The sequence below is a fragment of the Trachurus japonicus genome, chromosome 12 (assembly GCF_045865225.1).
Source record: "Trachurus japonicus isolate A0001 chromosome 12, Traja_1.0".
NCBI lineage: Eukaryota > Metazoa > Chordata > Actinopteri > Carangiformes > Carangidae > Trachurus > Trachurus japonicus.
Window position 1 is genome coordinate 26,747,737 of NC_140918.1, and position 11,468 is coordinate 26,759,204.

The following is an 11,468-nucleotide window of genomic DNA, read 5'->3' on the forward strand; positions in this document are numbered from 1 at the left end:
CACAATGAAACCCCCGAGTCGTCAGCCTTCCATCGTAGGCACTGCTCACTGGTGGACAGAGCATGCAACTCACTGACTCTCTTGGCAGAGCAGATTGCCAGCAGGAACAAGGTCTTATGCGACAGGGATTTCAGATCTGCCTGTGCCACCGGTTCGTAAGGGGCTCGAGTCAGTGACCTCAAGACCAGGGAGAGGTCCCATGACAGAGCCCTAAGCACCCTGCCCGGACGCAAACGGTGCGCTCCTCTAACAAACTGTGAGACCAAGGGGTGCCTCCCCACTGAGGCGCCCCCGACCAGCTCGTGAAAAGCAGAAATAGCCACTGAATACAACCTGACAGTGCTAGAAGTAGGGCTGGGCGATATGGGAAAAAGTCATATCACGATATTATTTTTTATATCAGTCGATATCGATATATATTGCGATATATAACAAATCACTATTTTGTGAATTTTTCCTGTTACTCTTAGTTGAGATGATGATATCAGAAGATTAATTTTTAATTAAATATTTATTTTCAGTCAAAGTTGAACATGATGAGAACAGATAATATATAACAGATAATAATTTTGAACAGATAAACACAGAACAGGTATTTTAAATTAAAATCTCTCCAAACAACTCCAAACAAACAAAAAAAAAAAATGTAAATCTTAAAGCTTTCAAGTTTAACAGGAGAATGTAAACAAAACAGACATGACTTTGTGAATATCACATGAATAAGTATCAGAAGTATCAAAATCAAAATTTCTCCTTCATATAGACTGTTTTAAATTAAATTGTTTTTTTTAAAGAACTAACAATAAATAGCAAAAATAGCAACAAAAAAACTGTTACACACTCAGTGTAATTTCAGGCAGCTTTTCAAACACAACATAAATAAAATACACATTGGGCCCCACTGCTCAGTGCTGTCAATGTTTTGGGTCGGACAGACATAAGCCTACAGATTGCGGGTGAGGAAGACAAGTCTATCCACTGCTTCTGGTTTTAAAGATGCCCTTTTGCAGGTCACTATATTACCCCCTGTGCTGAATACCCTCTCAGAGGGGGTGCTGGTCGCCGGGATACACAAGTAGCGCTTGGCCAGGCAGCTCACTCTTGGGAAGTTTTTCTCATGGATTTTCCACCACTGCAGTGGGTCCATTTCACTGTCCGCATCTGGTGTGAGCAAATAGTTGTCGAGCTCCTTTTCTACTGCCTCTTTGTCAGTAAGTCCTGTGCTGGTGGTGGGACATGATTTCTTAAAGAAACTGCCCAAGGATTTTCTTTGTTTCTTCTGGGTGGGTAACACTGCAGCTGCAGCTCCTGCCCCGTCCTCTCCTGGTCCCTCGGTTCTGGCTGAAGTGGACTGGTCCTGGTTTCCCTCCAACATCTCAGACACTGCTCTCATTTTGATGACATCAACCTTCTCTGGCTTGATGTACTGTACCTTAAAGCGTGGATCCAAGGTTGCAATGTCAAGCAGGTCATCTGTTTTCTGGTCAGCATACTTTTCCTCCAGGTATGCCATGACTGTCATCTTCATGTCCTTTGTGAGTGGTGATTCTTTGTCAGAGGTTTTCAGAATCTCTGTTTTGAAGAGATGCAGCATTGGTTTAAGGTAGGACACACTCACATAACATTCACCAGAGAGTGCATTGGTGAACTCCAGTAGAGGATTCAGGGCCCCATGCATAGCCTCCAGCACCTCTAGGTCTTGCCAGGAGGGAACCAAATGCCTGGTCTTCTTATCTGCACCCAATACCTGTGAGATGGCTTTGTGTTGCTCTAACACTCTCTCAATCATTTTCTGACGGGAGCCCCACCTGGTGGGGGACTCTGTCACCAGCTTGTGTTGGGGTAGATGAAACTCTTCCTGAGCAGCAGCCAAGTCTCTCTTCTTCTTCCACGAGAAAGTGAAGGAAGCCACCACTTTCTTACACACACCCACAGCTCGCTCCACCCTCTTGTCTTTTCCTGCTCTCTCTGAGGAAAAAAGGTAAACAGTAACAGCATAAATTAAACTGTTGAGGTTGTTACTTTACAGTATATATTGTTCCTGTTTCTGTCTCCTGTTTAAAATTAATTATTTTTTAATTAATCAAACAAAAAAAGATTACTTAAGTAGAGCACAATTTTTTCAGTGTTGGCAAGCCAGACAAATAAGTAATGTGAAATCATCCAACAGTACAGTAAATTAATTGCTAATTTAACATGCCAATCTGTAATCACCCTGTCAAGATTGTGATTGTTTGCATACATTTTAAAAACACCAGGGATACAAATTATTTCAGCAAAGGCAGGGATAAATACAGCAGGGGAGGGGGGGGGGCTTACCAACAGCTGAGTGAAGTCGATGTCCAAAGCACTGCAGACGAGTCCAGTTGTTGAGGGATGTGGCCTTGACTATATTTGCCCCACTGTCTGTTGTAATGCAGACTTGTTTGTCTTCATTCAAACCCCAGGATTCAAGTGCTTCTGACAGTCCTGCAGCAATTATTTCACCTGTGTGGTCTTCTGGAAAGTACACCGTTTGAAGGCATTTGTTCACTAGATTCCAGTCTTCGTCAATGAAGTGGACAGTGAGGCTCATGTATGGCTCAGATGTGCGACTTGACCACAAATCTGACGTCGTAGCAAAGTGCGTAACTTTTTCCAATTCTTTCACGACTCGCTCTCTACACTCATTGTACATATGTGGGAGTGCGGTCTGGGAGAAATGTTTACGTCCCGGCAGTTTGTAACGAGGGTCCATAACGTTTAGCATCTGCTTGAACCCCTTGTTTTCCACAGTGCTTATTGGTAGCATGTCTTTAGCAATACAGTACGCTACTGCATTAGTAACGTTGCGGTGTCTCTTCGAGTTTTTATCATATGGCATGGCGCTGGAAAAAGCAGACTCTATGGTCCTCTGTTGCTGCTGCACAGGCGCTGTTGCAGGGGGAATAGAGCCACTTGTTTCGGGCTGTGTCTGTAAACGTTTGCATTCTCCGTGCTCAATCGGGTGGCGCTGCTTGAGGTGATGAAAGAGATTTGTAGTATTACCTGCCTTTGTCGGGACATGTGCCCGGCATAATTTGCAGTGTACACTTTTCTGCTTAGCGTCGGACTTCAAAAACCCGAAGTACCTCCACACCACCGAACTTTTCTGGCCCTTCTTATCAACAATGTCTTCCACGACGCCTTGTGCCGTGTCTTGCGTCGCTTCTTCCGCACTCATTTCTTTAATAAACGGCTGCAGCACTAGCAAAAACCAACCATCGACTGTGATGTAAGCTAGCGTAATAGAAACCAACACGCCCACTAGCTGCTGGCATGCTCTATTCCAGCCACGTCATTGGTTCAGCACGGCGCAACTCTCGTTGTCATTGGCTGTTTTGTATTGTCTGTCAAAAGATGGATGAATGCAATCTATCGAAAAGTCTATCGACATTGTTTCATATCGCTATCGAGGAAAGGTTATTGATCAATAGTTATTGTTATCGTTTTATCGCCCAGCCCTAGCTAGAAGCTTTCCCAGAGTCCAAAAGGGACTGCAGGAAGCGCAAGACGAGGTGCACCGAGCACGCGGAGGGGTCCACCTGCCGCTGGCGACACCAGTCAGAGAACACTCTCCATTTCTGACTGTAACTGGCCCGTGTGGAAGGAGCTCTAGCGCTCCTTAGAGTATGCAACACTGCCTCGTCTAGCTCCTCAGCCTGGGGCTGCTGAGCGGCCAAGCCCACAACTGCAGCACCGCCGGTCTGGGGTGCCAGACCTGACCCTCTGCCTGGGACAGCAGGTCCGCCCTGACCGGCAAGGGCCATGGTTGGCCGTGGACCAGCCGGAGGAGAGCCGGAAACCAGGGCCTCCCGGGCCACCTGGGAGCTATCAGCAAAACCCTGTAACGTCCTGCGGCCACTCTGTGGAGGACATGGGGGATCAGAGGAAACGGGGGAAAAGCATACAATAAGCCTGTCGGCCACTCGTGAGACAGTGCATCTATTCCCAGGGGAGCCCCCTGAGACTCCAGGGAGAACCACTGGTCGCAGTGGGCTGTCCTTGCGGACGCAAAGAGATCGACCTGTGCTCTGCCGAATTGGGACCAGAGCCGCTCCACGACCTGCGGGTGTAGTCGCCATTCGCCTGGGAGGTGTCCGGTCCTGGATAGGAGGTCCGCCGCCAGATTCTCCACCCCCGGAATGAAGAGCGCCCTGAGGGACGCTAGACGGGGAAACGTCCACAGCAGGAGCCTCCTGGTCACCTGGAGACACCGGAGAGACTTGGTTCCCCCTTGGTGGTTTATGTGGTAAACCGTAGAGGAGTTGTCCGACCTCACTAAAACGTGCCTGCCCCTGATAAAGGGGAGGAGCTCCATCAACGCTAGGTGGACCGCCCTCAGCTCCAGCAAATTGATGTGTTGGCCCATCCAGTGTGGGCCCCATACACCCCTCACCATCCTGCCTTCCCAGCCCGCCAGGGAGGCGTCTGTGGACACTACTGCTCGCCGTGAAGGGAGATCCCCCAATGGGACCCCCACGGCCAAGAGGGCCTTGTCCGTCCAAGGGTGCAGTGCCTGGACGAACCGCCGTGTCACCCTGAGCTTCACCCGTCTGTCTCGTTTCGGATGAAGACCAAAGGCATTCAGCCACCTCTGCAGAGGCCGAGCTCTGAGAAGGCCGAGCTCTGAGAAGGCCCAAGGGAACCACCGACACTGCCGCTGAAATCATCCCTAACAGCCTCTGAAACTGAGCCACTTCCAGCCGCCTGCCCGGCTGAAACTGCTCCGCTAAGGCCACCAGATTTCCGACCCTCCGAGGAGTGAGAGAGGCCGTCATAGTGAGGGAGTCGAGAAGTAGCCCCAGAAACACCGCCTGTTGTGTAGGTTCGAGATTGCTTTTTTTCAGATTTACCTTGAAGCCCAGGTCCTGAACGTGGTCCATAACCACCTTCGTGTCCTGGAGCACCTGACTGCGACTGGGGGCACAGATCAGCCAGTCGTCCAGGTACGGCAATATTTTCAGGCCCTTTGCCTGCAAAGGAGACAGTGCCGCTGCCACCACCCTGGTGAACACTCTGGGGGACAGTGACAGGCCGAAGGGGAGGACCCTGAACTGATAGGCCTGCCCTTGGAACAGTGGCGTAGCTGGGCTGTATTCCACATGGGTTTTGAGGTCCAAGGGGCCCGCGTGCGCAGCGGGCCACATTGCACACACAAATAGAGGACAGAAAAAAATCATATTTTAGATGAGTGTCCTTCAGAATGATGCTGCTAAAGCTCAAAACCTCTATCAAATGATTGTACAATGTATGAACATTAACTCTGCAGTGGTTGATTCTGATAAAGTGTGCTGTTACTGTTGTAACGAATGTGAGCTGGAAAGACTGAAATGTTGTTGTTGCTACAACTTTAAATAAAGTTGAAAAAAATAAATAAATAAATAAACAACAAAGGTTCGGCCGCTCCTAAAGCCCGTCCAGACCGATTTAGATGTAGCTAACACCTGTCAAAGTTCTGTTCAAACTGGAAATATTGTGGATTTACCTTACAGTCTATGGCAGGGGTGCTCACACTTTTTCAGCCTGAGAGCTACTTTTCAAGTGACCAAGTCAAAATGATCTACCAACATTATTAATGATTCACGTTTATTTATAGCCTAGTATATGAACATACATAACACTTCATATACAATATGTCGGTGTAGCCTACCTTTCATAACTGCATGAATCCATATGGCACAATAAATGTCCATACACTTTTAGTCATCCAGTCGTTTGTCGGACTATGTGGGGGGTTAATAGCGCTGCAGCTGCATTTACCGTGCGCCCCTGTCTGTATGTGAACCTGTGTCTGTCTATGTGCGGGCAGAGATAAGAGATGGTGTTTTTTTAATAATCATGCTAGTGTTTCACCATCTCTCATCTCCGCCAGTCAGCCTCTCAACCTGCCGCCTCTCTCGCGTGCGTGCGCACCGCACGTAAACACAGTTGGAAACACTGATCAAGCTGTGCGTACACACAACTCTCCGCAATATTCCATTGATAAATCACACCGGACCCAAGAATGGTGCGGACATGAACACACCTCATATTCCACCCCCAGAATGCCTCAGCACAACCATATAGGCTATGGTCAGCACGTGCATATTAAGTAGCCATGTGCTCTCTGTGGCGCAACAAAGTGACAACAAAGACAACGGCGGAGAGTGTGACTCACCCGGAATGCGGACCTGCCCTCGCTTTTGAGGTCGGTTGTGAGAAAAATGCTGCTGTCCAGACAACTGTGTTTTTTAAAATATACTTTTTTTTTGTTCTTCATCACGCGATCGACCCAATCGTAATGAGCACCCCTGGTCTATGGGATTTACCCATAAAACAAACTTTTCACGGCAAAACAGCAAAGGTAAGAGGAAATGTACAACCAGTTTACATGTTGTAGACCAGCTTCTGTTGTTTAATTTGATGTAGGCTAATAGACGCATGGATCAGCTCAAATTGGGAGGGGCCGCGCCCGCTCGTATCCCCCCTTAATATGCAACATAATGCAGTGACCCAGTCTGATGTTACACTGTGCTACCTGCGCTGCGACGGAAGGCAGCCGCGGTCAACCGCGTCCCGAACCTCCCTATGACCAGCCCGCCCCTGATTTAAACCAAAAAAAAAAAAAAAATCCTCGGCAGTGTGGGGGCCGCAGGATTTCACCACAAGAGGGCCCATGGGTTTACAAAACCCACCAACCCTACGTCATCTACGCCACTGCCTTGGAATGCAAACCGGAGGAACAGCCAGTGGTTTTCGCAGATGGGGACGTGGAAATAGGCGTCCTTAAGATCGAGGGACGTGAACCACTCCCCCTTCTCGATGGTGTGCAGAATCTGCCTCGTCGTCAACATCTTGAACGGGAGGACCTTTACAAATTTGTTTAGGTGCCTCAAGTCTAAAATTGGTGGCAGGGTGCCATCTTTTTTCGGAGTTAAAAAGTACTTGGAGTAGAACCCAGCGTGCTGTGCGCTGGAGTCTACCCTGACGATCGCCTCCTTCTGAAGGAGGGTCGTGACCTCCGCAGCCAACACCTGCGCCTGGACTGTATCCCTTACCACTGTCATGTGGACCCCGGTAAAGGGAGGGGGTCGCCGTCGAAACTGGACCCGGTAACCTGTCCCCACGGTGGACAGAACCCACGGATCTGAAACTGATTTTTCCCAGCTGTCCAGGCGAAGCTGGGAAACAGGCTCGACGGCCGGCCCTGGAGCGTCAGGCACTCCCATGAGGCCCTGGACCTCTGGGGGGGCGTCTTTTCTGCGGCGTCCCTCTTGGACCCGACCGGGACCCGTACCGCTGGCGCTGTGATGGCTGCCTAGCAGTCTCCCCAGAAATCCCCATGTCTGCGCCCTGTCGTCTGTCGAAGGCACGGGACCACGATACCTGAGGTGGAGGCAGGGGGGCGCCCCTAGCTCTGTAACTGGAAGCACCGTGCCTGCTGAACGTCCGCCGGATGCTGTCCTTCGTATGTCGGGACTTCTCCGCCTTATCCAGCAAGCCCTGGGAATCGGGGTGAAACACTCTGCCTGGCACCACAGGCAAGTTAGTGAGCTCCTTCCTGATCATCTCTGGCAACGTCGTCTGCGCCAGCCAGACCTGCCGGCGTGCTAGCACGGCCGACGACATAGCTACGCCCATATCCCGCGTCAGCTGGGCGTGACTCACCTGAGCCGCCTCAATGAGGTTCAGTGTGTCCTGCTCCTCTTGGCCGACCGTCTTCCGAATTGCTGCCAGCAAAATGGCCAGCGCGTTCCCGGAGCGAGCCGCGCGTGCAGCTGCATTGAACGTGCGACAAACCAGGCTGTCCGTCTTGTGGCACTCCTTCACCGGGCAGCGAGGGTTGGCCGTGACCCGCTCGGGACCGAGCAACGCCAGGGCCGCCATCTCCCCCTCCACCGGTGGCATATCTGCCAGCCCCGTGTCCGGAGGAAACTGGGGCTTCGTCAGCCTCCGACAATCTGCGTTGAACTGAGGCGCCGCCGCTGGGTTATTCCAAGCCTTTCTAAGCATTTGCAGGTAGTCCTCAGCTGCCGGCACAGAGACTGAAGGCTGGGGCCGAGAAATGCCAGCCTACACGCCTTCCACCGCACTTGGAGCCTCCGCCGGCACCGAGAGCCCAATAATCTTGGCTGCACTCAAAATTCTTGATGTGACATCCAGCGCCGGGGAGCCATTGTCTCGACCACTACCGCGCTCTGACTCCAAGCACAGTGAGGAGTTGAGCTTCTCCTCGGACTGGCTCGCGCTCCCACCAAAGTAGCTGCAGGCGTACAGGGAGAGGACATCCGGTGAGCCCGTCCTCTCTTCCTGAAACGACGGCAGATCCCCCTGAGAGGCCGCACCTTGCCCCTGCGGCTCCGTGGCTGGGGCGGCCGCGGGCTGCTGAGCCTCAATCCTATTGAGCCTCTCTGACAGCCCCTGGATAGCGGCCAGGATTTGGAGCTGAGTCTCCTCAGGCTGTGTGTGTCAGTTTCCGGGCTGGGCCGTTTTCCCCGAGCAGACGTCTCGGGGCCATGTCCTCTACTGTGCTCAGGACTATGCGCCTGCTTGCGGCTCCTGCTCCGCTTTGAGCTGCGCCTGCCGTCCTTTACTTCCGGGGGAGGGAGAGCTGCCCTTTTGTCTCCTCCGCCATTTTGGCTCTGCGCCTGCGCTCCTCCAGAGGGAGCTCGGCTGCAGCCAGGCACGGACTCTCCACATCCTCCACCAGGTGTGCCATCCCCAAGCAGTGGGAGCACTCCCTGTGGCCATCACGTGGATCCATGGCCACCTGGCAATACCTGCAGCACTGGGAGGCCATAACTAACATAAAACGGGGGGGATTTTCCAAAAAAAATAAAATTCACCTGGATTTCACTGGCTGATACCCCACTGCGAACAGGGGATAAAGCAAATCAAAGCCACACCAATAAACTCAAATTAAACCAGTAACCAGTTACTTTAATGTCCTGAGTGACTTACCTCTACTCAGACAACAATGAACACAAAAGGACCTCACGTGAGGAAAAAGTATATGGCGTCCCCTCCGCGTGCGCGAACGCACGAGGGACTGTCCCACAAACACCCGCTCACTGCGAACAGCCAGCCGTCGGGTCAAAACAACAGAAAGAATTATCACAAAACACTTTGAAAACTGCGCTATGCAGAAGTTCACTCACCGGCGCTCACCGCTCACCGTGCTCCGACCAGACGTAACACTGGAAAGACACCTGTAACGAGCAGGAATAAAGAATGGACTGTCACGTCCGACGCGCTAGTAAACACATGAAACTCACCGACACCCACGCAATCCACAGGGACCCTAGGCACCTGCACCGTAGTGGAGGATTGATGGTGGGGTCCAGAAACAATAATACTCACGGTCTCGGATGAGGCGAGAAAGGCAAAGAGGCGGAGGCAACGTCACCCGGAACCCCTTATAGGCTCGGGGCCGCACCTCCTAAGGTCAGTCACATGACATTGTTGTCATAAGGTCTCGAGGTAGTAGGACCAAGGGGGCAGTTGTCGGTCTGAGAAGTGAAGCTCACTTCCGCGTTCAAAAAACTGCAATCCCCTCGGCTGTCGCTGGGGGCTGGCTCCAGAAGGGAGCAACTCCAATTGAGCCCCATGTTAAAATAGCCGATTTTACAGCTTAAAAAAACATATTTACAGCCTGGTACATTTTATTTTTTTGGTCTCAACCGATAGTTTCTACCCCCGCACACACTCTGAGGGGGGTGAATTTTTTTAAAACTCTACCGTTTTACTATTATTAGGTTTAAAGTTCTGGCCAATTAGGGCGCTGAAACGTTGAGTGACAGGTCCGGAGACCACTGCTACGAGGCCAGTGGGCGGGCTCTCGGCCGGCCAACGGCCGCACCTCTCCAAATATGGCAAGTAGAATCCAACATGGCGCGGTTCAAACCCCCGTAGTAGCGGCACAAAACAGACTCCCCCAAACCAATGGGTGAAGTCACGGGTGCTACGTCCATTGGGTCTCATTCATGAAACGTGAGCAGCACGGATTTGTGTGTAAACCCTGAGCAGCGCAAATTTACGTGGATTTCCGCATTCATCAATCTTTTAGTAGTGCTGATTTTTTCGTAGCTACTCACAAAATCTACACCTGCTCCGGACTGTGTGTAGCGCTTGTGTAAATGTAGGAATGCAAATAGATAGGCTACTGCTTGTCACTGTTGAAAATTACAATTTTAATCCGTATTACTCTCTCTCATGTTCAAAATACGCCGACACCTTTGAAATATGACAAACAATTAAAAATATTTGGAGAGAGAGACGTTTTAGGGATCGGACACGCACAAACACGTCAAGGCTCCATCTTATGATGATAATATGATATAAAACCGGAAAAAACTTTTTTGTGTTGCTACACGCTCGGTGGGCGCACACTTGACCCTGCGCAGTAGCGCAGTCGGCACCGGTTTGGATGGAGCTGTGACAGACGGCTGGTGCTTCTCTAACAATATAACCTGCCTATATAACTTCATGTGTTGATACAACCATGCTCCTCTACAGCTGAGGCTGTGAAGAGCCTCCCCTTCCTGTCGCTGCTGTAGCTCTGTAGTTGTGTGTTTTTTTGTTTTGTTTTTCATGTTTCATATCAAACTATTCTGGCTTTACTTCTTAAACGATTCTTTAATCAACCAAGGATAGGCCTACTTAATTCACTACATCTGTTTTTTCCCTCCACGCCTTTGACCTGTCCCAGTCACACCACTACTAACAGAAGAGAATAAAATATTTTTTCTGGACTCCACTTCACCCAAAATGACTTCGGTCCGCGATTTCTCTCCTTTTTTCTCTCTCTCCCTCTTTCCTCGTTTGCGTCATGGCTGCAGGTGAGCAGGATGCACCTACCTCCTAATATGGTGGTCAGGATCTCCTTATATGGCTATTCATGTATGGAGATCTATGCTAATTGCTGATCACCGGGGGTGTGTTGTTAGTTTACGATGGGTTGGCATTCATGAAGTTACACACGTGTTTACGATCAAATCTGAGTTTCCCGCACCGTTCATGAATCCGGAGTAGAGTTTTAGTAGAGTGAGCTTTTATGTGCAAATCTACACACAGATTTACTCACGTTTCATGAATGAGACCCATTCTTTTTACAGTCTATGAGTAGGACGGGCATCATTCAAGGTGAAGACCGTGGTGACGGTCTGAGTGAGGTCGAAATAGATCCAAATGTCAATCATGGTAAATTCTTTCATTTGTTATTTTATATTCTAATGAAGTGGGTCAAAACCAACTTTAGCACGAGCTTCAGATGAAATTGTGATTTAATCAGAAAATGTATGTTAAGAGTCAGGTTTGTTCTAGTAACATCAGCGACTCCATGGGAACCACTGCTTTTTAAACATTTTTATAATAATAATAATAATAATAATAATAATAATATAATATTTGTTGGACATTTTAGAACATTTTTGGTAGGCTACACTTTGAATCCTAAAAAATATGTTTTG

The 11,468-nt window shown here is 49.8% G+C and overlaps 1 protein-coding gene across 1 annotated transcript; it reads right to left on the bottom strand.

Moving 5' to 3' along the window:
- Window positions 1-3,667: 3,667 nt before the first annotated feature.
- LOC146977646 (uncharacterized) lies at window positions 3,668-8,800 on the bottom strand. Its single transcript, XM_085794337.1, has 6 exons — window positions 8,633-8,800; window positions 8,094-8,421; window positions 7,434-8,030; window positions 6,722-7,360; window positions 4,675-5,089; window positions 3,668-4,574 (listed from the first exon to the last, which is right to left on the bottom strand). The coding sequence occupies exons 1-6, from the start codon at window positions 8,798-8,800 to the stop codon at window positions 3,668-3,670; spliced, it is 3,054 nt and encodes a 1,017-aa protein (XP_085650463.1).
- Window positions 8,801-11,468: the final 2,668 nt, after the last annotated feature.

Coding starts and splice junctions, on each gene's coding strand:
- LOC146977646 (XM_085794337.1), bottom strand. CDS start 8,800: ATGGCCTCCCAGTGCTGCAGGTATTGCCAGGTGGCCATGGATCCACGT. Junction 8,422..8,632: donor GCAGGCGCAGAGCCAAAATG/GCGGAGGAGACA, acceptor GCCGCTATCCAG/GGGCTGTCAGAGAGGCTCAA. Junction 5,090..6,721: donor CCTCCGGTTTGCATTCCAAG/GCAGTGGCGTAG, acceptor CACTGTTCCAAG/GGCAGGCCTATCAGTTCAGG.